This window comes from Bombina bombina, chromosome 6, assembly GCF_027579735.1.
Source record: "Bombina bombina isolate aBomBom1 chromosome 6, aBomBom1.pri, whole genome shotgun sequence".
NCBI lineage: Eukaryota > Metazoa > Chordata > Amphibia > Anura > Bombinatoridae > Bombina > Bombina bombina.
Window position 1 is genome coordinate 556,134,496 of NC_069504.1, and position 26,420 is coordinate 556,160,915.

Genomic DNA, 26,420 nt, shown 5'->3' on the forward strand with positions numbered 1-26,420 from the left:
CCCAAAAAACTCTAATCTGTCAGATGGCACAGGATATAATTTGCTTAAACGTCTAGAAGGAGTAAATAAATTACCCAAATTATTCCATTCCCTGGAAATTACTTCAGAAATAGCATCAGGGAGATAAAACACTTCTGGAATAACTACAGGAGATTTAAAAACCTTATTTAAACGTTTACATTTAGTATCAAGAGGACCAGAATCCTCTATTTCTAATGCAAATAACACTTCTTTAAGTAAAGAACGAATAAATTCCATCTTGAACAAATACAAAGATTTATCAGCATCAACCTCTGAGACAGAAACCTCTGAACCAGAAGAACTATTATCAGTATCAGAATGATGATGTTCATTTAAAAATTCATCTGAAAAAAGAGAAGTTTTAAAAGACTTTTATGTATACTAGAAGGAGAAATAACAGACATAGCCTTCTTAATGGATTTAAAAAATAAAATCTCTTATGTTATCAGGAAAACTCTGAAAATTAGATGTTGACGGAACAGCAACAGGTAATGTAACAGTACTAAAGGAAATTTTATCTGCATTAATAAGTTTGACATGACATGCAATACAAATAACAGCTGGAGAAACAGATACCAAAAGTTTATAGCAGATACACTTAGCTTGGTAGCTCCAGCACTGTGCAGTGATTTTCCTGAAGTATCTTCTGACTCAGTTGCAACGTGGAACATCTTGCAATATGTAAAAGAAAAAAACAACATATAAAGCAAAATTGATCAAATTCCTTAAATGACAGTTTCAGGAATGGGAAAAAAATGCCAGTGAACAAGCTTCTAGCAACCAGAAGCAATAAATAATGAGACTTAAATAATGTGGAGACAAAAAAGACGCCCATATTTTTTAGCGCCAAAAAAGACGCCCACATTATTTGGCGCTTAAATGCTTTTGGCGCCAAAAATGACGCCACATCCGGAACGCTGACATTTTTGGCGCAAAATAACGTCAAAAAATGACGCAACTTCCGGCGACACGTATGACGCCGGAAACGGAAATAGAATTTTTGCGCCAAAAAAGTCCGCGCCAAGAATGACGCAATAAAATGAAGCATTTTCAGCCCCCGCGAGCCTAACAGCCCACAGGGAAAAAGTCAAATTTTAAGGTAAGAAAAATGTTAAATTAAAATGCATTATCCCAAATATGAAACTGACTGTCTGAAAATAAGGAAAGTTGAACATTCTGAGTCAAGGCAAATAAATGTTTGAATACATATATTTAGAACTTTATAAACAAAGTGCCCAACCATAGCTAGGAGTGTCACAGAAAATAAGACTTACTTACCCCAGGACACTCATCTACATATAGCAGATAGCCAAACCAGTACTGAAACGAGAATCAGCAGAGGTAATGGTATATATAAGAGTATATCGTCGATCTGAAAAGGGAGGTAAGAGATGAGTCTCTACGACCGATAACAGAGAACCTATGAAATAGACCCCGTAGAAGCAGATCACTGCATTCAAATAGGCAATACTCTCCTCACATCCCTCTGACATTCACTGCACGCTGAGAGGAAAACCGGGCTCCAACTTGCTGCGGAGCGCATATCAACGTAGAATCTAGCACAAACTTCACCACCTCCATCGGAGGCAAAGTTTGTAAAACTGAATTGTGGGTGTGGTGAGGGGTGTATTTATAGGCATTTTAAGGTTTGGGAAACTTTGCCCCTCCTGGTAGGAATGTATATCCCATACGTCACTAGCTCATGGACTCTTGCTAATTACATGAAAGAAACTGTTCAAATGCATTCTGAAAAGAGGTGGCCTTCAAGGTCTAAGAAATTAGCATATGAACCTCCTAGATTAAGCTTTCAACTAAGAATACCAAGAGAACAAAGCAAAATTGGTGATAAAAGTATATTGGAAAATTGTTTAAAATTACATGCCCTATCTGAATCATGAAAGTTTATTTTGGACTTGACTGTCCCTTTTTTTTTTTTTTTTTTTTGAGTTTAATAAATTTTTATTGGTAGTAATAAAAGAAGTATACAAAAACCAAGGAGACGCAGCTCCAATCCGGCAAAATAATGTTCACAAGAATGACAAGTGGGGGTCAGTGTCTCATGAATAGAAATAAAATTTTAACACTTATAACACTTACAAAGTACTGTGAACAAATATGACCTGTCGAGCCTTGATTCATGGCTGACAAGTCTGAACTTGGGGGGGAGGTCTTAATGACTGATCATACAACAGGTTTTCTAGAGAGAAAGAGAGGAGGGTGGAGGGGAAAAGGTATGGTAGAAGGGGAGGGGGAAGTGGTATGGAAGAGGGTGTGGAGAGAGGGTTGAAGGCCATCTGGAGAAGAATATGTTTATGTGAGATAGGCTACTGTCGTAAGGGGGGGTATGTGCGTGGGGTTATGTATCTTGGGCAGTTGCGTTAGGTCTCCAGTCTGTATTTTGAGTCTCCTTCCAGTCAGCCCAAATCATTTCAAACAGGTCAGAATTATTTAATTTGTGAAAGATATCTCTTTCCATTGTATAAATGTATGCCATGTTATTACAGATCATCGCCCAGCTTGGGGCTCGTTCCTTCTTCCAGGAGCATGCAACAGAATACTTTATAGTCATGAATAAGTAAATGCAGATATACGCCTGGTTTTTAGGTATTGAGTGTAGATTTAAGTGAAGGAGGGCTGTGTCAGCTAGCCTGGGAAGCCAAATACCCATGCCCTGTAGAACCGAAAAGCCTTTTAACCATAGAGGCTGGATCACAGGACACTCCCACCATATATGTAGTGCATTACCCCTGAAACCACAGTTCCTCCAGCATTTGGGGGACACTTCGGAAATATTTTCGCCAACCTAGTGGGTACGTAGTACCAGTGAGTGAGGAGTTTGAAATAAGTTTCGTATAGTGTAGTGCAGTGTATGGCTTTCTGGGTCAGGGAAAAGGCTCGTTCCCACTCCTTCAGGGAAGCGTGTCTACCCGTCAGCGTCTCCCATCGGGAAGGGGTTTCCTGGTCTTGAGATCCCCCTAGTAGCATATAGTGGACTGAGAGAGGCCTACACAACCTATCCCCCCTTGTCCAGATGGACTCCCAGAGAGTCAAAGGCCTATCCAGGGTGGGCTTAAACCCCCAACTGCTTAAAAAACTCTTAATCCTCTGATATTCAAAAGATAGGTACGATGGGACCTGGGCCTCAGCCCCTATCTGCGTTAATTGTTTAAAAGAGTCTCGAGGGGAAGTGGACCAGAGGTCCGCTATATTGTTGATTCCCAATTGGATCCACTTGTTGGGGTGAGAGTCCTGGAGGCCCGATAAGAGGCCTGCTATGGAAGCGACTGAAGAAGGATGCGGGGCCACATGGGGATGATGCCGTATTCTGTCCCAAAAGCTGAGGCATTCGCATACCACAGGATTGGTTAGGGCAAGCTCCCTACGACAATGTGGCGGGGTCCAAATTAGGTCCCTTAAGGCAATTTGGAAAGGCAGCGAAGCCTGTTCAATAGATTTCCATTTGGCATCCGAAGACTTCACCCCCCATTGAGACACATGGGTAAGCATTGCACCCTCATAATACCGCATCACCGAGGGTGAAGCTATACCTCCCAAAGATTTGGGAAGTTGGAGTACTCTATGCGCGACTCTAGGGGGTTTATCTAACCAGATAAATTTGGTGAACCCACTTTGGAATTGAAGGAGCAAGTGCCTCTGTATCTTAATAGGCAGGCAGCGGAATAGGTACGTCAGCTTAGGAAGAAAGGACATCCTCAGCGCCGTGATCCTACCTAACCAGGAGACATGCTGAAGATTCCAGTCCTTCCGCAAAGAGTGGAGGGAAGTTAAGAGAGGGAGATAGTTGTCTTTTATTATTTGGGAAAAGCTACCAGAGATCCTGACACCCAGGTGTAGGACAGAGTGCTCTGTCCAGTCAAATTTATAAGACTCAGTAAGAGAAGCCAATTGTGCCTTCGTAAACCCTTGCGTATACACTTGTGTTTTAGATAAATTCAACTTATAGTAGGAGTGGGCCCCGAAGGTGGTGAGTATATCCAGGAGCCTAGGTATCGCTTGATCAGGGTGTGATAGGAACAAAGTTACATCGTCAGCGAAGAGTGCAATTTTATGCACAGTACCCGACAAGGTGACTCCCTTTATTTGGGGATCAGTTCTGATCTGCTCAGCCAAGGGTTCTATGGAGAGGGCAAACAAGAGTGGCGAGAGGGGGCACCCCTGTCTGGTGCCATTTGTGATAGAAAAGAGAGGAGAGCGAAAACCCAAACCGCACACAGAGGCGGTAGGAGTGGAGTACAGGGCTTGAATGGCTGTTACGAAATCAGGGGGAAAATGAAATCTCTTAAGGACTGCCCAGAGATAACACCACCTAACCCGATCGAACGCCTTCTCGGCGCCAAGAGAGATGACCGCCAGCGGTCTACGGAGACGCGAAGCAGAGGTGAGTATGTTGAGGAGGCGTCTCGTGTTATCTGGACCTTCTCGGAGGGGGACAAATCCCACCTGGTCCGAGTTGATAAGAGAAGGAAGTAACTTAGCCAGACGATTGGCGAGTATCTTTGAATAAAACTTGATGTCCGTATTTATCAAAGAGATGTGTCTGTAACTCGCGCAAAGCGATGGATCTTTGTCCGGTTTCAGGATGGTGACAATACTGGCTTCTAGGAATTCACTCTTAAAGTGGCCCTCCTCTCTAGCCAGCTTGGTATAGTAATCGGCAAACGCCTTACCTATCTGGGACGGGATCTGGAGGAGAGAACCTGCTGAATGTATGGAATGAATTCTAGAGGCCCCTAGTCTGTTCCTAATCTTGTTTGCCAATAGGGTATCAGCTTTGTTGCCTTTATAGTAAAATAAGTGCTTAAGCTTGGTGAGGTTAATTTGGGTTCTGCGTAATTCAATCCTAGAAATGTGATCTTTAATCTCGGTAATTTGAGATGTGGTCTCTACTGTGACTGTACTTCTGTTGCATGCCTCTAGTTGTCGCAACTTAATGTGGGCTTGCGAGAGGGTAAGACCTGCCTGTTTTCTGAGATGCACTTGTTTATTGATAAGGAGGCCTCTGATTGTAGCTTTAGCCGCGACCCACAGTGTGTCGTCCCTGACCGTGAGGTTGTCATTAGTTTGAATAAATTGGGCAATATCCTTACGTAGTTCCTCTCTATTGACTGTCCCTTTTAATTAAAATTTTTTTTTTTTTGCTGCATGATATAGAAAGGGATCCAGGAGGCTATTTACAGCTTAATCTAAGGTAAGACTTTAAGATGACTAAGGTGTAGACTGTCCCTTATATGATGCAGATCATCATCCTGTAATGATAATGTTGTATTGTTGACTGGGCCAAAATGATGCATGGCCTAATCAGCTTCTTCCATCTGTTTAGTTCAGCACTGGGGCATGCTGCTAACTTGCCGCATTCAGAATAGAACGTCTGCCTATTTTTGTAACATCTCCATAGCATTGTTGTTGATGTGATTTTGCTGCAGTGAAATAGCCACAGAAAGGGACTACAACATTTGTTTACATTCAGTGAGCTATCCTTGTTAAAGGGCCACTTAACACAGTAGAATATCATAATCAGTAAACACATGATAAAACGTTATTGCAAATGAGTAGTAGATTTCTTTCTGATAAATTTTAAAGTTCTATTTTCCCTTCCATTGTATCATGTGACAGACATCAGCCAATAACAAAATGCATATATACGTATATTCTGTGAATCTTGCACATGCGCAGTAGGAGCTGGTGCATCAGAAAGTGTGCATATAAAAAGAATGTGCACATTTAGATAATCGAAGTGAATTAGAGAGTTGTTTAAAAATGTGTGAATCATGAAAATGTATTTTTGACTTTAGTATCCCTTAAAGGGATAGAGAAGTCTAAATTAAACTTGCATAATTTAGATACAACATGCATATTAAGACACTTAATTTCACTTACGTTTTCAAATGTACTTTGTTCTGCTGGTATCCTTTGTTGAATAGGTACATATCCTACACTACTGGGAGCTTTCTGGTGATTGGTGGTTAGTTACATTTGTCTCTTTTCATTAGCTCACCAGATGTGCTCAGCTAGCTCCCAGTAGTGCATTGCTGCTCTAGAGCAGACTTTCAGTGTTTATTTGCTTTACAGGGGTTAAACACAGTTTTTGCAGTTTTATATTCCTTTAATCTATGTCTGCATTTGTGTAGCCATAATTAGAGAACATAGTATGGGGTGCTTGGCATATGATTCACTTTTCTTTTGCAAGATGTACCGAGTCCACGGATTCATCCTAACTTGTGGGATATTGTCCTTCCTGACAGGAAGTAGCAAAGAGAGCCCCACAGCAGAGCTGTCTATATAGCTCCCCCCTTAACTCCAGCCCCCAGTCATTCTCTTTGCTGGCTCTAAGCAGGAAGAGTAAAGAGAAGAGGTGTTAAACTGTTAGTTTTATTTTATCTTCAATCAAGTGTTTGTTATTTTTAAATGGTACCGGTGTTGTACTATTTACTCTCAGGCAGGACATAGATGGCTGCCTGGAGGATGATGATCTTAGCATTTGTAACTAAGGTCCACTGCTGTTCCCACAGAAGCTGAGGAGTACAGGAAAACTTCAGTGTGAGGAACGGTTTCTTGCTATACAGCAATGAGGTATGTTCAGTCATATTTTCTGCAGAGACTGTGTTAACTCAGAAAGGCTGACAGTGTCCCCATTAGGGGAAGGGGAAGCAGTAATCCTAGTGTTATCAGAGGTTTTTACTAGCTTGCATAAAGGGTTAATTTTTTGTGGGCACTCAGTTTGTTATGTGAATTTGGGACAAACGTTTTTGTGTCTGGGAGTAAAGTTTTATGGGACATTTGCTTGAGGGTTCTTTGGGGTTGTTTATAACCCTTATGGCTTTCAGGCAGGGTTTGTTAGTTTTGTGTAGGCCCCAGCAACATCGAGTGAGGTGGGCGGGGCCTACCTTTACAAGCAGCAAGCAACTTCTCCTGAGGTCCTGAGAGTCTTCTGAGGGACTAATTGAAGCTTTAAACCCCATATTATCGCTTCCTAAGGGCAGGTAGGGCCACAGCAGAGCTGTGGCAAGGTGCTTTAGGGGGTTTTAACCGGTTTTAGACGCTTATCAATCCGTTTTTTTTTCATTTGGGGGTCTATTGCTTTTTTACTTGTGGTGCAATCCTTCTAAAGCTTAGTGGGTACACTGTTAAAATTTCGGAATTTTTGAAGCAATTTTAACCTGTTTTCAGTTTGTGTATGCCTTCCAAGCTTGCTTGCTTCATTACTAGCCTGTTAAACATGTCTGACACTGAGGAAACTCATTGTTCAATTTGTTTAGAAGCCATTGTGGAACCCCCTCTAAGAATGTGTCCCAATTGTACTGATATGTCTATAAATTGCAAACAGCATATTTTGACTTATAAGAATTTGGCATTAAATGATTCTCAGACAGAAGGGAATCAGGTTTCGCCATTTAGTTCTCCCTAGTTCTCTAGTTCTCGCCTTCTGACGCTTTAGTAGCCGTATCCGAGATTTCTGATTCAGGAAAGATGTTCCCTCAGACAGATTCAGATATGACGGCATTTAAATTTAAGCTAGAGCACCTCCGTTTATTGCTCAGGGAGGTTTTAGCTACTCTGGATGATTGTGACCCTATTGTAGTTCCAGAGAAATTGTGTAAAATAGACAAATATTTAGAGGTTCCTGTTTACAGTTTTTCCGGTCCCTAAGAGGATTTCGGACATTGTTACTAAGGAGTGGGATAGACCAGGTATTCCGTTCGCTCCACCTCCTGTTTTTAAGAAAATGTTCCCCATTTCTGACACCATAAAGGACTCATGGCAGACGGTCCCTAAGGTGGAGGGAGCTATTTCTACTCTGGCTAAGCGTACAACTACAGGGAGTGCAGAATTATTAGGCAAGTTGTATTTTTGAGGATTAATTTTATTATTGAACAACAACCATGTTCTCAATGAACCCAAAAAACTCATTAATATCAAAGCTGAATAGTTTTGGAAGTAGTTTTTAGTTTGTTTTTAGTTATAGCTATTTTAGGGGGATATCTGTGTGTGCAGGTGACTATTACTGTGCATAATTATTAGGCAACTTAACAAAAAACAAATATATACCCATTTCAATTATTTATTTTTACCAGTGAAACCAATATAACATCTCAACATTCACAAATATACATTTCTGACATTCAAAAACAAAACAAAAACAAATCAGTGACCAATATAGCCACCTTTCTTTGCAAGGACACTCAAAAGCCTGTCATCCATGGATTCTGTCAGTGTTTTGATCTGTTCACCATCAACATTGCGTGCAGCAGCAACCACAGCCTCCCAGACACTGTTCAGAGAGGTGTACTGTTTTCCCTCCTTGTAAATCTCACATTTGATGATGGACCACAGGTTCTCAATGGGGTTCAGATCAGGTGAACTAGGAGGCCATGTCATTAGATTTTCTTCTTTTATACCCTTTCTTGCCAGCCACGCTGTGGAGTACTTGGACGCGTGTGATGGAGCATTGTCCTGCATGAAAATCATGTTTTTCTTGAAGGATGCAGACTTCTTCCTGTACCACTGCTTGAAGAAGGTGTCTTCCAGAAACTGTCAGTAGGACTGGGAGTTGAGCTTGACTCCATCCTCAACCCGAAAAGGCCCCACAAGCTCATCTTTGATGATACCAGCCCAAACCAGTACTCCACCTCCACCTTGCTGGCGTCTGAGTCGGACTGGAGCTCTCTGCCCTTTACCAATCCAGCCACGGGCCCATCGATCTGGCCCATCAAGACTCACTCTCATTTCATCAGTCCATAAAACCTTAGAAAAATCAGTCTTGAGATATTTCTTGGCCCAGTCTTGACGTTTCAGCTTGTGTGTCTTGTTCAGTGATGGTCGTCTTTCAGCCTTTCTTACCTTGGCCATGTCTCTGAGTATTGCACACCTTGTGCTTTTGGGCACATCACCTAATATGCTTAATTGGTTGTAGGCTTTCAAGCCTATACAGCTTGGAGTAAGACAACATGCATAAAGAGGATGATGTGGTCAAAATACTCATTTGCCTAATAATTCTGCACTCCCTGTATACCTATTGAAGACAGTTGTGCTTTCATTGATCCTATGGATACAAATTTAGAGGGTCTCCTAAAGAAAAGGGTTTTCTTCTTCAACCTATGGCGTGCATGGTTCCGGTAACCACTGCAGCTGCTTTTTGGTTTGAGGCTCTAGAAGAGGCTCTTCAGATGGAGACCCCACTAGATGATATTTTGGACAGAATTAAGGACCTTAAGTTGGCTAATTCTTTTATTACAGACGCCGCTTTTCATCTTGCTAAGTTAGCGGCAAAGAATTCAGGTTTTGACATTTTAGCGTGAAGAGCGTTATGGCTTAAGTCCTGGTCAGCTAATGTGTCATCTAAATCTAAGCTTTTGACCATCCCTTTCAAAGGTAAGACCCTATTTGGGCCTGCACTGAAAGAGATCATTTCAGACATCACTGGAGGGAAGGGTCATGCCCTCCCTCAAGATAAGTCAAATAAGACAAGTACCAAACAAAATAATTTTCGTTCCTTTCGAAACTTCAAGGGTGGTCCCGCTTCCTCTTCCCCTGCTGCAAAGCAAGAGGGGAACTTTGCTAAATTCAAGCCAACCTGGAGACCTAACCAGGCTTGGAACAAGAGTACACAGGCCAAAAAGCCTGCTGCTGCCACTAAGACAGCATGAAGGGGTAGCCCCCGATCTGGGACCGGATCAAGTAGGGGGCAGACTTTCTCTCTTTGCTCAGGCCTGGGCAAGAGACGTTCAGGACTCCTGGGCCATAGAAATTGTAACCCAGGGGTATCTCCTAGATTTCAAAGATTCTCCTCCAAGGGGAAGGTTCCATCTTTCTCAATTGTCTGTAAACCAGACAAAAAACATAATTTATGTAAGAACTTACCTGATAAATTCATTTCTTTCATATTAGCAAGAGTCCATGAGCTAGTGACGTATGGGATATACATTCGTACCAGGAGGGGCAAAGTTTTCCAAACCTTAAAATGCCTATAAATACACCCCTCACCACACCCACAATTCAGTTTAACGAATAGCCAAGAAGTGGGGTGATAAGAAAGGAGCGAAAGCATCAAAAAAATAAGGAATTGGAATAATTGTGCTTTATACAAAAAAATCATAACCACCACAAAAAAGGGTGGGCCTCATGGACTCTTGCTAATATGAAAGAAATGAATTTATCAGGTAAGTTCTTACATAAATTATGTTTTCTTTCATGTAATTAGTCCATGAGCTAGTGACGTATGGGATAGCAAATACCCAAGATGTGGAACTTCCACCCAAGAGTCACTAGAGAGGGAGGGATAAAATAAAGACAGCCAATTCCGCTGAAAAATTAATCCACTACCCAAATCAAAAAAGTTTCAATTTTTATAATGAAAAAAACTGAAATTATAAGCAGAAGAATCAAACTGAAACAGCTGCCTGAAGTACCATTCTACCAAAACTGCTTCTAAGAAGAGAAAACATCAAAATGGTAGAACATAGTAAAAGTATGCAAAGAAGACCAAGTCATTGCTTTGCAAATCTGATCAACAGAAGCTTCATTCTTAAAAAGCCCAGGAAGTAGAAACTTACCTAGTAGAATGAGCCGTAATCCTCCGAGGCGGGAATCCACCCGACTCCAAATAAGCATGATGAATCAAAAGTTTAAGCAAGATGCCAAATAAATGGCAGAAGCCTTTTGACCTTCCTAAACCAGAAAAGATAAAAAATAGACTAGAAGTCTATCTGAAATCTGAATAGTTTCAACATAGAATTTCAAAAACTCTTACCATATCCAAAGAAAGTAAGAATCTCACCAAAGAAGTCTTAGGAAAACAATAATTCCTCCCTAATGTTTGTTAGAATTTACAACTTTAGGTAAGAATTGAAATGAGGACAGCAAAAAAAAGCCTTATCCTGATGAAAAAAAAATCAGAAAAAAGAGATTCACAAGAAAGAACAGATAATTCAAAAACTGTTCTAGCTGAAGAGATGTCCAAAAAGAACAATACTTTCCATGAAAGTAATTAATGTCCAGAGCAAGCATATGCTCAAATAGAAGAACCTGAAAAACCTTCAGAACCAAATTAAGACTCCAAGGAGGAGAAATTGCCTTAATGACAGGTTTGATACGAATCAAAACCTGAACAAAATGATGAATATCAGGAAGTAACACTGCCTTATCCTGATGAAAAATCAGAAAAGGATATTCACAAAAAAGAGCAGATAACTCAAAAACTCTTCTAGCAGAAGAAATAACCAAAAGGAACAATACTTTTCCAAGAAAGTAATTTAATGTTCAGAAAATGCATAGTTTCAAAAGGAGGAGCCTGTAAAAGCCCTCAGCACCAAATTGAGACTCCAAAGAGGAGAGATTGAAAAATAATAAAATTCTATGAATTTTAAAAGAATGCCAAGAAAAGTAGGTCTTCCAGACTCAATAATAAATCTTTCTAGAGACAGATTTACGAGCCTGAAACATAGTATTAATCAATGAGTCAGAGAAACCTCTATGACTAAAAATCAAGCGTTCAATCTCCATCCCTTCAAATTTAATGATTTGAGATCCTGATGGAAAAAATGGGCCTTGAGAAAGAAAGTCTGGTTTAAACGGAAATGTCCAAGGTTGGCAACTGGCCATCCGAATGAGATCCGCATACCAAAACCTGAGAGGCCATGCTGGAGCCACCAGCATAACAAACAAATACTCTATAAGAATTTTGGAAATCACTTTGGAAGAAGAACTAGAGGCGGAAAGAAATAGGCAAAAAGATAATTCCAAAGAAATGTCAATACATACACTACTTCCGCCTGAGGATCCCCGGACCTGAATAGGCCCCTGGGAAGTTCTTTATTCAGATGGGATGCCAACAGATCTATTTCTAGAAATGCTCACATCTGAAAAACTTAAAAACATATCTGGGTATGAAAGACCATTCTCCCGGATGTAAAGCTTGATTAACAGAGATAATCCGCTTCCCAAATATCTATACCTGGGAAAAAAACACAGAATTTAGATAGAAGCTGGATTTAGCCCAAGCTAATATCCGAGACACTTCTGTCACAGCCTAAGGACTGATAGCCCTACCCTGATGATTGACATACACCATAGTTGTGATATTGTCTGAAAAACAATAAACGTCTCTTCTTCAAAAAGAAACTAACTGAAAAACTCTGAGAAAGCACGGAGTTCTAAAATATCAAATGGTAATCTCGCCTCCTGAGCTTTCCAAACCCCTTGTGCTGACAGAGATCCTCAGACAGCCTCCCAACCCAAAAAGACTCACATCTGTAGAGATCATGGTCCAGGTTGAAAGAAACGAAGAGACCTGTAGAACTAAATGATGGTGATCTTAACCACCAAATCAAGAGAGATAAATATTAGGATTGGAAGATTTAAAATGCGAAATCCTAGAATCCCTGCACCATAATTCAGCATAAAAACTGGAAAGGTTCTTTCTATTGAAAATGAGCAAAGGGAATTGAATCCAATGCTGTGGCCATAAGACCTAAAACTTCTATGCATATATAGCAACTGAAGGAAATAATAGAGACTAAAGGTACCGACAGACGGAACCCAAAAAAATTGTCCCTTGTCTGATAGAGACAAAGACAGTGACACAAAACTATCTGGAAACCTAAAAAAGGTGACCCTTGTGTGAGGAATCAAGAGCTTTTGAAAAAAAGATCCTCTAACTATGTCCTGGAAGAACAAAGTGAATCATATGAGATTCCGCATCCTCAGAAAATAATCTGAATGAAAACAGAAAAATGAAAATATGCATTTATTGTATCTAATGAAAACAAATAATGCTATCACTGACCAAAAAAAGGCAGAATAGTTTGAATAAAACTCCAAAACCCAGTTCCTAAAAATGGAACTGGAAGAAATACCCCAGAAGATTCCAGGTCTGAGCAGCGCTTGAACCCCACGGGTGATCAGCCATGCTTCAACAGTACCCAAAATATATAGGACCGAAACACACTTAAAGAAAGTGTTAGCCTTACTGGAATAAAATTGAAGAAATTTGGACCGAATAGAACCAAATAAATTTAAAAAAAAGTCTTAACCTGCCCCTTGCCAGCCAAGCTGGAATACGGCACGTACATCGCAATTTTAGGGAGCTGATTTCGAACTGAAAAATTTCCAATTAAAAACATGTTACTTGGGAAAGAATTCAGGAATTTGTTCCTTAATAAGAACAACCAAACTAGTATAAGCTTAAAGTTTTAGTCTTAGAACTCAATCTTGAAGCCCAGAGTAACAGTTAAGAATTGAATCCAATTATAAAACAAATAATTGATTATCTTAGAACAAAAGAAATATGGATTTTTAGAAATCACAAAATTCTTCTAGCTAAAACAGCTAAAGACATAGATTAAACCTCATTTGCGAAAATATTCAATAAAATGAAGACACAAATGAAATTATTAGCATGATAGTCCAGTTAAAGGACCAGTCAATACACTGGACTTGCATAATCAATAAATGCAAAACAACAAGAGAAATGCAACAGCACCTAGTCTAGTAAATTTTGTCCCTTTAACAATGCTAAAATAAATCATAATCTGATACTTGATCTTAAAGTAAACAGAAAAAATGAAGTAATTGCAACATCATCCAAATAAATCGCAGGTCCAAGAAAAGTACCTGAAACTAAATAATTTTCCATAAATAATATACAACCATCTAAAGGAAAATAAATACTATTTTGCTATAGAAACAATAGCATAATTAGTAGGAGTAGAGAGAGCCCCAATAAATTGGAGAACCCTCCAAATTGAATTTAACTGCCGGCAAAGAATATAGTTTAAAACCTTTGAAGAAGGAATAAAAGAAAATTCTCAGCATATTCCATTGCCTAGTATGAGGAACTGGAAAAAACCTCTGAAAGCACAGAAGAATAAATAAGCAGAAATAGTGTTAGCTAGTCTTGAAAAAGAACTAGTTACCTTAATATCCAAAATAATCAACACCTTTTCAACAAAGAACAAATGTACTTTAATAAAAAAAAAAAAAAAAAAAGTAGATTTGTTAGTGTCAATATCTGATGAAGAAAATTCTGAATGAGAAAAAACATCATCAGAGAAGGATAAATCAGTATGTTGTTGGTCATTTGAAACTTCAATAATTAAAAAAGAAGTTTGAAAAAGACCTAAAAATTTTATTAGAAGGCATGATGTCAGACAAAGCCTTTAAAATAGAATCAGAAAAATATTCTTATAAATCTTCTAAATATTTCTTGTACATAAGATGTAAAAAGAATAGCAATATATAAAGCATAAATACTAATGGATTCTGCATGTAAAAGTTTATCATGATAACTATTACAAACCATTGCTAAAGATAAACATTCATAACATTTAAAATAAATGAACTTAGCTTTGGTAGGACTGAACTCAGTCAACAGGAATCCCTTAGATTGTTTTGAAACAGGAACAGTGAAATCTTGCAATATGTAATAGAAAAAAACAATATTTAGAGCAAAATTAATAAATTCCTTAAATGACAGTTTCAGGAATGGGGAAAGAATGCAAAATGATAAGCTTCTAGAAACCAGAAGCAATTAAAAAAATGAGGTTTAAATAATGTGAGGAAAAAAAGTGGAACAAAAAATACGCCCACATTTTTTGGCGCCAAATATGACGCCCATATATTTGGCGCCAAGTATGACGCCACATCCTCTGACGCCAGAACCGACGCCCACATTTTTTGGCGCAAAAAAATGTCTGAATACACATGCGTCAAAAATGACGTTTTAACAGAATACAACTGCCGGCGTCAACTACGGCGCCGGAAATGACGCAATTTTTGCGCCAAAAAATTCTGCGCCAAGAATGACGCAATAAAAAGAAACATTTTCTGCCCCCGCGAGCCTAACAGCACATAGGGAAAAATGATCAATTGAAAATTTTCAAGGTGAATTAAAATGCATTATCCCAAATAATGAAACGGACAGTCTGGATTTTAAAGGAATACTGATTATCCTGAATCATGGCAAATATAAGTTTAAAGACATATATTTAGAACTTTACATAGAAAGTGCCCAACCATAGCTTAGAGTGTCATAATAAAATAAGACTTACTTACCCTAAGACACTCATCTACATATAGTAGACAGCCAAACCAGTACTGAAACGAGAATCAGTAGAGGTAATGGTATATAAGAGTATATCGTCGATCTGAAAAGGGAGGTAAGAGATGAATCTCTACGACCGATAACAGAGAACCTATGAAATAGATCCCGTAGAAGGAGACCATTGAATTCAAATAGGCAATACTCTCTTCACATCCCTCTGACATTCACTGCACTCTGAGAGGAAAACCGGGCTCCAGCCTGCTGCGAAGCACATATCAACGTAGAATCTAGCACAAACTTACTTCACCACCTCCATGGGAGGCAAAGTTTGTAAAACTGAATTGTGGGTGTGGTGAGGGGTGTATTTATAGGCATTTTAAGGTTTTGGAAACTGCCCCTCCTGGTAGGAATGTATATCCCATACGTCACTAGCTCATGGACTCTTGCTAATTACATGAAAGAAAGAGAGGCGTTCTTACGCTGTGTAGAAGACCTTTTTACCATGGGAGTGATCTGCCCAGTTCTGAAAACAGAACAGGGGCAAGGTTTCTACTCAAATCTGTTTGTGGTTCCCAAAAAAGAGGGAACCTTCAGACCAATTCTAGATCTCAAGATCCTAAACCAATTCCTAAGAGTTCCATCCTTCAAGATGGTAACCATTCAGACTATTTTACCAATTATCCAGGAGGGTCAATATATGACTAACGTGGATCTAAAGGATGCGTATCTACACATTCCTATCCACAAAGATCATCACCAGTTCCTCAGGTTTGGCTTTCTGGACAGGCATTACCAGTTTGTGGCTCTTCCCTTTGGGTTGGCCACGGTGCCAAGAATCTTCACAGAGTTGCTAGGGTCCCTTCTGGCGGTCCTAAGGCCGAGGGGCATAGCAGTGGCGCCTTATCTAGACGACAAAGGTGAACGTGAAAAAGAGTTCTCTTATTCCTCTCACAAGAGTTCCATTCCTGGGAACTCTGATAGATTCGGTGGACATGAAAATATTTCTGATGGAGGTCAGAAAATCAAAGATTTTAACCACCTGCCGAGCTCTTCATTCCATTCCTCAGCCGTCAGTGGCTCAGTGTATGGAGGTAATTGGACTTATGGTAGCGGCAATGGACATAGTTCCGTTTGCTCGCTTGCATCTCAGACCACTGCAACTATGCATGCTCAAACAGTGGAATGGGGATTATGCAGATTTATCTCCTCAGATAAATCTGGATCAAGAGACCAGAGACTCTCTTCTTTGGTGGTTGTCACAGGAACACCTGTCCAGGGGAATGTGTTTCCGCAGGCCAGCGTGGGTTATTGTGACGACGGACGCCAGCCTACTGGGCTGGGGTACAGTCTGGAATTCCCTGAAAGCACAGGGTTTGTGGACTCAGGAGGAGGCCCTCCTACCGATAAATATTCTGGAATTAAAGGGACAGTCTACATCAGAATTTGTATTGTTTTAAAAGGTAGATAATCCCTTTATTACCCATTCCCCAGTTTTGCATAACCAACACAATTATAATAATATACTTTTAACCTCTGTCATTATCTTGTATCTAAGCCTCTGCAAACTGCCCCTTTTTTCAGTTCTTTTGACAGACTTGTAGTCTGGCCAATCAGTGCATGCTCCCAGATAACTTCACGTGCACGAGCACAGTGTTATCTATATGAAATACGTGAACTAACACCCTCTAGTGGTGAAAAACTTAAAATGCAATCTGAAAAGAGGTGGGCTTCAAGGTCTAAGAAATTAGCATATGAACCTCCTAGGTTAAGCTTTCAACTAAGAATACCAAGAGAACAAAGCAAAATTGGTGATAAAAGTAAATTGGAAAATTGTTTAAAATTACATGCTCTATCTGAATCATGAAAGTTTATTTTGGCCTAGACTGTCCCTTTAAGAGCGATATTCAATGCTCTTCAGGCGTGGCCTCAGCTGGCTTCGGCCGGATTCATCAGGTTTGTCGGACAACATCACAACTGTAGCTTATATAAATCATCAGGGGGGAACAAGGAGTTCCTTGGCGATGATAGAAGTTTCCAGGATAATCCGATGGGCAGAGACTCACTCTTGCCATCTATCAGCGATCTATATCCCAAGGGTGGAGAACTGGGAGGCAGATTTTCTAAGTCGTCAGACTTTTCATCCGGGGGAGTGGGATCTCCATCCGGAGGTGTTTGCTCAACTGGTTCAGCTATGGGGCACACCAGAATTGGATCTGATGGCGTCTCGTCAGAACGCCAAACTTCCTCGTTACGGATCCAGGTCAAGGGATCCTCAGGCAGTACTGATAGATGCTCGAGCAGTACCCTGGTCGTTCAACCTGGCTTATGTGTTTCCACCATTCCCTCTCCTTCCGCGTCTGATTGCCAGAATCAAACAGGAGAGAGCTTTGGTGATTTTGATAGCGCCTGCGTGGCCACGCAGGACTTGGTATGCAGACCTGGTGGACATGTCATCTCTGCCACTGAGACGGGACCTTTTGATTCAAGGTCCATTCAAGCATTCAAATCTAATTTCTCTGCAACTGACTTTGTAGATTGAACGCTTGATTTTATCAAAGTGGGGTTTCTCTGAGTCGGTCATAGATACCTTGATTCAGGCTCGAAAGCCTGTCACCAGGAAGATCTATCATAAGATATGGCGTAAATATCTTTTTTGGTGTGAATCCAAAGGCTACTCATGGAGTAAGATCAGGATTCCTAGGATTTTGTCTTTTCTCCAAGAAGGATTGGAGAAAGGATTGTCCGCTAGTTCCTTAAAGGGACAGATATCTGCTTTGTCTATTCTGTTGCACAAGCGTCTGGCAGATGTCCCAGACGTTCGGGCTTTTTGTCAGGCTTTAGTTAGAATTAAGCCTGTGTTTAAACCTGTTGCTTTGCCATGGAGTCTCAATTTAGTTCTTAAAGTTCTTCAGGGGGTTCCGTTTGAACCCATGCATTTCATAGATATTAAGCTTCTATCTTGGAAACTTCTGTTTCTAGTTGCTATCTCTTCAGCTCGAAGAGTTTCTGAACTATCTGCATTACAATGTGACTCGCCTTATCTTGTTTTCCATGCTGATAAGGTGGTTTTGCGTACCAAACCTGGGTTCCTCCCTAAGGTTGTTTCTAACAGGAATATCAATCAGGAAATTGTTGTTCCTTCTCTGTGTCCTAATCCTTCTTCTAAGAAGGACCGTCTGTTGCACAACTTGGACGTGGTTCGTGCCTTGAAGTTTTATTTGCAGGCAACCAAAGATTTTCGCCAATCATCTTCTTTGTTTGTTGTCTATGCTGGAAAGCGTAGAGGTCAAAAGGCTACGGCTACCTCTCTTTCCTTTTGTCTGAAAATCATCATCCGTTTGGCTTATGAGACTGCTGGACAGCAGCCTCCTGAAAGAATTACAGCTCACTCCACTAGGGCGGTGGCTTCCACATGGGCTTTTAAAAATGATGCTTCTGTTGAACAGATTTGTAAGGCTGCGACTTGGTCTTCGCTTCATACCTTTTCCAAATTTTCCAAATTTGATACTTTTCCTTCTTCGGAGGCTATTTTTGGGAGACAGGTTTTGCAAGCAGTGGTGCCTTCCGTTTAGGTTCCTGTCTTGCCCCTCCCTTCATCCGTGTCCTAAAGCTTTGGTATTGATATCCCACAAGATAGGATGAATCCGTGGACTTGGTACATCTTGCAAAAGAAAACAGAATTTATGCTTACCTGATAAATTTCTTTCTTTTGCAATGTACCGAGTCCATGGCCCGCCCTGTCTATTCAAGACAGACAGTATTTTTTATGTAAACTTCAGTCACCCCTGCACCTTATAGTTTCTCCTTTTCTTCCTTGGCCTTCGGTCGAATGACTGGGGGGTGGAGTTAAGGGGGGAGCTATATAGACATCTCTGCTGTGGTGCTCTCTCTTCAGGAAGGACGATATCCCACAAGTTAGGATGAAACCGTGGACTCGGTACATTGCAAAAGAAAGACATTTATCAGGTAAGCCTAAATTCTGTTTTTCTTTTCTTTTTTAATATATCTTAAAACGGCTTATTAAAATGTTATGCTTCATATTCTATATAATTGATGGCTACTTCTCCCAAGGTGGTATTGTATAAAAAAAAAAAAAAAAAAAGAAAGAAAATAGGATGTGTCTGTTTTAAAGAGACACTCAAGTCAAAATTAAACTTTCATAATTCAGATAGAGCAGCAATTTTAAACAACTTTCCAATTTAGTTCCATTCACAAAATGTGCACAGTCTTTTTATATTTACACTTTTTTAGTCACCAGCTCCTACTGAGCATGTGCAAGAATTCACAGAATATACGTATATGCATTTGTGATTGGCTGATGGCTGTCACATAATACAGGGGGGGGGGGTGGAAAGAGACATAACTTTGAAATTTAATGTTCAGACTAAGTGCTCTTCCATTGTCTTTTTATTATGCATTTGTTGATTATGCAAATCTACTTTATTTACCAGCCCTTTAAGTGAGAATTTGAGTTTGTTTTTTTTCTCCCCTGCAGCCATGTTCATTGTCCTTTACATATGAATTTCCTTGAGTGCCCCCCGGACCTAAAGGATTACGATGCTTACATTGATGAAGCAGAATTATTCTATATGAGTCCCTTGGCTTGGCTCAATGCAGAGTTTTTTAATACAACATTACTACCAACCCACCTGATCATGTTTAATGTTCTAGAAAAGGTAAGTAAATCTAACTCAGCAAAACACAATCGGCTGGAATTGTAGCTATCCAGTAGACATTAGTACCTGTGCCAGCATCTAGGCCTGGGTGCATTTTGCCATTCATTTGAGCAAAACCTTGTTCTAATATAAAATCACATTATTATTATATTAGTTCTTTTCAATTCTATTTGGAATAGTGCCTATATACTTGTGATACTTATAGGGAAATCACATTTTAGTTAAACATTACATAGGAAATGTGTTACTATTAATTAATTTTACAGCATATACTGCTCTCATTTGGTACAGATACACATGAATTACCACTGAGAAGTGTTGAATGGCTTTTCAATACATTACTGTTATTTTTCGGCTTAGTGGGGCTGAGGACCACACAACCCTTGCAGGGTTTGATGTAGCCCACAGCCAGTAGTTTGGGGAGCACTGCTTTAAAGAGACTTTGCAATGCAAATGGTCACATTCATTAGAGCTTGTCATTTTTGTGTTTTCTGACTCCATCTATTCAGGAGCTGCAAGCATTCCAGCATAACATTTTTATTACAATGTTCCTTTAAGTATTTATAATGAAACTGATGTTGATTTTGTTTTCTTTCATGTAATTGGCAAGAGTCCATGAGCTAGTGACATAAGGGATATACAATCCTACCAGGAGGGGCAAAGTTTCCCAAACCTCAAAATGCCTATAAATACACCCCTCACCACACCCACAATTCAGTTTTACAAACTTTGCCTCCTATGGAGGTGGTGAAGTAAGTTTGTGCTAAGATTTCTATGTTGATATGCGCTTCTCAGCATTGTTGAAGCCTGATTCCTCTCAGAGTACAGCGAATGTCAGAGGGACGTGAAGGGAGTATCAACTATTGAATACAATGATTTCCCTAACGGGGGTCTATTTCATGGGTTCTCTGTTATCGGTCGTAGAGATTCATCTCCTACCTCCCTTTTCAGATCGAAGATATACTCTCAAATTTACCATTACCTCTACTAAAGAACTGTTTTAGTACTGGTTTGGCTATCTGCTATATGTGGATGGGTGTCTTTTGGTAAGTATGTTTTTATTACTTAAGACACTCTCAGCTATGGTTTGGCACTTTATGCAAATTATATAAAGTTCTAAATATATGTATTATACTTATATTTGCCATGAGTCAGGTTCATGTATTTCCTTCTGCAGACTGTCAGTTTCATATTTGGGAATATAAACACTTTAAGAAATTTGTTTCTTACCTGGGGTTTAGTCTTTTTCAATTTTGACTACTTTTTCATTTGCGGGTATTAGGCCTGCGGGTGCGTCAAATGTTAGACTTTATTGCGTCATTTTTGGCGCAAACTTTTTTGGTGCAGGAAATTACGTTTCCGGCGTCATACGTGACGTCGAGACCTTTCACACGGCGGCGTCATTAGTGACGCAAGTGTGTCATTTCCGGTCATTGTTGGCGCCAAAAAAGTTTACGTTACGTTGTGCGTCATACTTGGCGCCAAATTGTTTTCATTATTTCAATACCCCATTCATGTTTGCCTCCTGCTTTCTTCTCTATCAAGAAGCCTATGCTTTTGCATTTTTTCCCATTCCTGAAACTGTCATTTAAGGAAATAGATAATTTTGCTTTATATGTTGTTTTTTCTTTTACATTGAGCAAGATGTCCAAATCCGATCCTGTCTCTGAAGTTTCTGCTGGAACATTGCTGCCTGACATCGGTTCTACCAAAGCTAAGTGCATTTGTTGTAAAATTGTAGAAATTATTCCACCGAATGTCATTTGAAATAGTTGTCATGATAAACTTTTACATGCAGATAGTGTTTCTATCAGTAATAGTACATTGCCAGTTGCAGTTCCTTCAACTTCTAATGTGCATGATATACCTGTAAATTTTAAAGAATTTGTTTCTGAATCTATTATGAAGGCTTTGTCTGCATTTCCACCTTCTAATAAACGTAAAAGGTCTTTTAAAACGTCTCATTTAGCTGATGAAATTTCAAATGACCAACAACATAATAATTCATCCTCTTCTGCTGAGGATCTATCTGAAACAGAAGATCCTTCCTCAGATATTGACACTGACAAATCTACTTATTTATTTTAAATAGAGTATATGCGTTCTTTATTAAAAGAAGTGTTAATTACTTTGGATATTGAGGTAACCAGTCCTATTGACGTTCAGTCTAATAAACGTTTAAATGCTGTTTTTAAACCTCCTGTGGTTTCCCCAGGTGTTTTTCCCATTCCTGAGGCTATTTCTGATATGATTTCTAGGGAATGGAATAAGCCAGGTACTTCCTTTGTTCCTTCTTCAAGGTTTAAGAGATTGTATCCTTTACCAGCAAAATCTATAGAGTTTTGGGAAAAGATCTCCAAAGTTGATGGGGCTATTTCTACTCTTGCTAAACGTACCACTATTCCTATGGAAGATAGCACTTCCTTTAAGGATCCTTTAGATAGGAAGCTTGAATCTTATCTAAGGAAGGCCTATTTATATTCAGGTCATCTTCTCAGACCTGCTATTTCTTTGGGTGATGTTGCGGCTGAATCAACTTTCTGGTTGGAAAATTTAGCGCAACATTAATTGGATTCTGACATATCTAGCATTGTTCGCTTACTGCAACATGCTAATCATTTCATTTGTGATGCCATTTTTGATATTATCAAAATTGATGTTAGATCCATGTCTTTAGCTGTATTAGCTAGAAGAGCTTTGTGGCTTAAATCTTGGAATGCTGATATGACATCTAAATCTAGATTACTATCTCTTTCTTTCCAAGGTAATAATTTATTTGGTTCTCAGTTGGATTCTATTATTTCAACTATAACTGGAGGAAAAGTAGTTTTTTTGCCTCAGGATAAAAAACCTAAGGGTAAATCTAAGGCTTCTAACTGTTTTCGTTCCTTTCGTCAGAATAAGGAACAAAAACTCAATCCTCCTTCCAAGGAATCTGCTTCCAGTTTGAAGCCTTCCTCAAACTGGAATAAATCCAAGCCATTTAGGAAACCAAAGTCTGCCCCTAAGTCCGCATGAAGGTGCGGCCCTCATTCCAGCTCAGCTGGTAGGGGGCAGATTAAGGTTTTTTAAGGATTTTTGGATAAAATCTGTCCAAAATCATTGGATTCAGAGCATTGTCTCTCAAGGGTATCGAATAGGATTCAAAGTAAGACCACCTGTGAGAAGATTTTTTCTCTCACACATTCCTGTAAATCCAGTAAAAGCTCAGGCTTTTCTGAAGTGTGTTTCAGACCTGGAGTCTTCAGGGGTAATCATGCCAGTTCCTCTTCAGGAACAAGGTTTGGGGTTTTATTCAAACCTATTCATTGTACCAAAGAAAGAAAATTTGTTCAGACCAGTTCTGGATCTAAAAATTTTGAATCGTTATGTAAGAGTACCAACTTTCAAGATGGTGACTATAAGGACTATTCTGCCTTTTGTTCAGCAAGGACATTATATGTCCACAATAGACTTGCAGGATGCATACCTTCATATTCCGATTCATCCAGAACACTATCAGTTTATGAGATTCTCTTTTCTAGACAAGCATTACCAATTTGTTGCTCTTCCATTTGGCCTAGCAACAGCTCCAAGAATCTTTTCAAAGGTTCTGGGTGCCCTACTATCTGTAATCAGAGAACAGGGTATTGCGGTGTTTCCTTATTTGGACGATATCTTGGTACTAGCTCAGTCTTTACATACTGCAGAATCTCACACGAATCAACTAGTGTTGTTTCTTCGGAAACATGGTTGGAGGATCAATTTACCAAAAAGTTTCTTGATTCCTCAGACAAGGGTCACCTTTTTAGGTTTCCAGATAGATTCAGTGCCCATGACTCTGTCTCTAACAGACAAGAGACGTTTAAAATTGGTTGCAGCCTGCCGGCGCCTTCAGTCTCAGTCATTCCCTTCAGTGGCTATGTGCATGGAAGTTTTAGGTCTCATGACTGCAGCATCGGACGCAATCCCCTTTGCTCGTTTTCACATGAGACCTCTACAGCTTTGTATGCTGAATCAATGGTGCAGGGATTATACAAAGATATCACAATTAATATCCTTGAATCCCAATGTATGACACTCTCTGACATGGTGGATAGATCACCATCGTTTGGTTCAAGGGGCTTCTTTTGTTCGTCCAACCTGGACTGTGATCACAACAGATGTGAGTCTTTCAGGTTGGGGAGCCGTTTGGGGGTCTCTGACAGCACAAGGGGTTTGGAAATCTCAAGAGGCGAGATTACCAATAAATATTTTAGAACTCCGTGCAATTCTCAGGGCTCTTCAGTTCTGGCCTCTACTAAAGAGAGAACCGTTCATTTGTTTTCAGACAGACAATATCACAACTGTGGCTTAGTCAATCATCAGGGTGGGACTCACAGTCCCCAAGCTATGAAAGAAGTATCTCGGATACTTGCTTGGGCGGAATCCAGCTCCTGTCTAATCTCTGCGGTGCATATCCCAGGTGTAGACAATTGGGAGGCGGATTATCTCAGCCGCCAGACTTTACATCCAGGGGAGTGGTCTCTCCATTCAGATGTATTTTCTCAGATTGTTCAGATGTGGGGGCTTCCAGAGATAGATCTCATGGCCTCTCATCTAAACAAGAAACTTCCCAGATACCTGTCCAGGGATGTTCAGGCGGAAGCAGTGGATGCGCTGACACTTCCTTGGTGTTATCAACCTGCTTACATCTTCCCGCCTCTAGTTCTTCTTCCAAGAGTGATTTCCAAAATCATCATGGAACAGTCTTTTGTGTTGGTGGTGGCTCCAGCATGGCCACACAGGTTTTGGTATGCAGATCTGGTTCGGATGCCCAGTTGCCCGCCTTGGCCACTTCCGTTACGGCCGGACCTACTATCTCAAGGTCCGTTTTTCCATCAGGATCTCAAATCATTAAATTTGAAGGTATGGAAATTGAACGCTTAGTTCTAAGTCATAGAGGTTTCTCTGATTCAGTGATTAATACTATGTTACAAGCTCGTAAATCTGTCTCTAGGAAGATTTATTATAGAGTTTGGAAGGCTTACATTTCATGGTTTTCTTCTCATAAATTCTCCTGGCATTCTTTTAGAATTCCTAGAATTTTGCAGTTTCTTCAGGATGGTCTGGATAAGGGTTTGTATGCAAGTTCCTTGAAGGGACAAATCTCTGCCCTTTCTGTTGTATTTCACAGAAAGATTGCTATACTTCCTGATATTCACTGTTTTGTACAGGCTTTAGTTCGTATTAAGCCTGTCATTAAATCAATTTCTCCTCCTTGGAGTCTTAATTTGGTTCTGAAGGCTTTACAGGCTCCTCCATTTGAGCCTATGCATTCTTTGGTCATTAAACTACTTTTTTGGAAAGTGTTGTTCCTTTTGGCTATCTCTTCTGCTAGAAGAGTTTCTGAGCTATCTGCTCTTTCTTGCGAGTCTCCTTTTCTGATTTTTCATCAGGATAAGGCAGTTTTGCGGACTTCTTTTCAATTTTTACCTAAGGTTGTGAATTCTAACAACATTAGTAGAGAAATTGTTGTCCCTTCTTTATGTCCTAATCCTAAGAATTCTTTGGAGAGATCCTTACATTCTTTGGACTTTGAAATATTATGTGGAAGCTACTAAAAATTTCAGGAAGACTTCTAGTCTATTTGTTTTATTTTCTGGTCCTAGGAAAGGTCAGAAAGCTTCTGCTGTTTCCTTGGCTTCTTGGTTGAAACTTTTGATTCATCAAGCTTATTTGGAGTCGGGTCAAACCCCGCCTCAGAGAATTACAGCTCATTCTACTAGATCAGTCTCTACTTCATGGGCTTTTAAGAATGACGCTTCAGTCGATCAGATTTGCAAAGCAGCCACTTGGTCCTCTTTGCATACATTTACTAAATTCTACCATCTTGATGTATTTGCTTCTTCGGAAGCAGTTTTTGGTAGAAAAGTTCTTCAAGCAGCTGTTTCAGTTTGATTCTTCTGCTTTTTGATTTAAGTTTTTTTTTTCAAAAGTGAAAATAAACTTATTTTTGGGTTGTGGATTATTTTCTCAGCGGAATATGGCTGTTTTTGTTTTAGTCCCTCCCTCTCTAGTGACTCTTGAGTGGAAGACTCCACATCTTGGGTATTGATATCCCATATGTCACTAGCTCATGGACTCTTGACAATTACATGAAAGAAAACATAATTTATGTAAGAACTTACCTGATAAATTCATTTCTTTCATATTGGCAAGAGTTCATGAGGCCCACCCTTTTTATGGTGGTTATGATTTTTTTGTATAAAGCACAATTATTTCCAAATTTCCTTTGTTGATGCTTTCTACTCCTTTCTTTATCACCCCACTGCTTGGCTATTCGTTAAACTGAATTGTGGGTGTGGTAAGGGGTGTATTTATAGGCATTTTGAGGTTTGGGAAACTTTGCCCCTCCTGGTAGGATTGTATATCCCATATGTCACTAGCTCATGGACTCTTGCCAATATGAAAGAAATGAATTTATCAGGTAAGTTCTTACATAAATTATGTTTTTTTGTTGAAAAAACAGCAAAAGTATCTTAAAATATTTGACTTTCTTCTTTTCCCGAGTGTACATGCCTATTATTATAGATGCTAGAGCCACTTAAAGTGCATTATATTTTCTTACATAATTTTGAAAGGCTATTCGAGGCCCAAGAGTGAATTCTGATGCTGGCGAGGGTATCTACTTAAATATTAAAATT

General features: G+C 39.7%; 1 protein-coding gene across 1 annotated transcript in view; it reads left to right on the forward strand.

Annotated features, from left to right (window-relative positions):
- Positions 1-26,420, forward strand: part of PIGB (phosphatidylinositol glycan anchor biosynthesis class B) — a 106,773-nt gene that overhangs the window by 69,858 nt on the left and 10,495 nt on the right. The window contains exon 11 of the mRNA XM_053717499.1: positions 19,575-19,755. Coding sequence (XP_053573474.1) covers positions 19,575-19,755 — 181 coding nt within the window. The remainder of the gene's footprint in view (positions 1-19,574; positions 19,756-26,420) is intronic.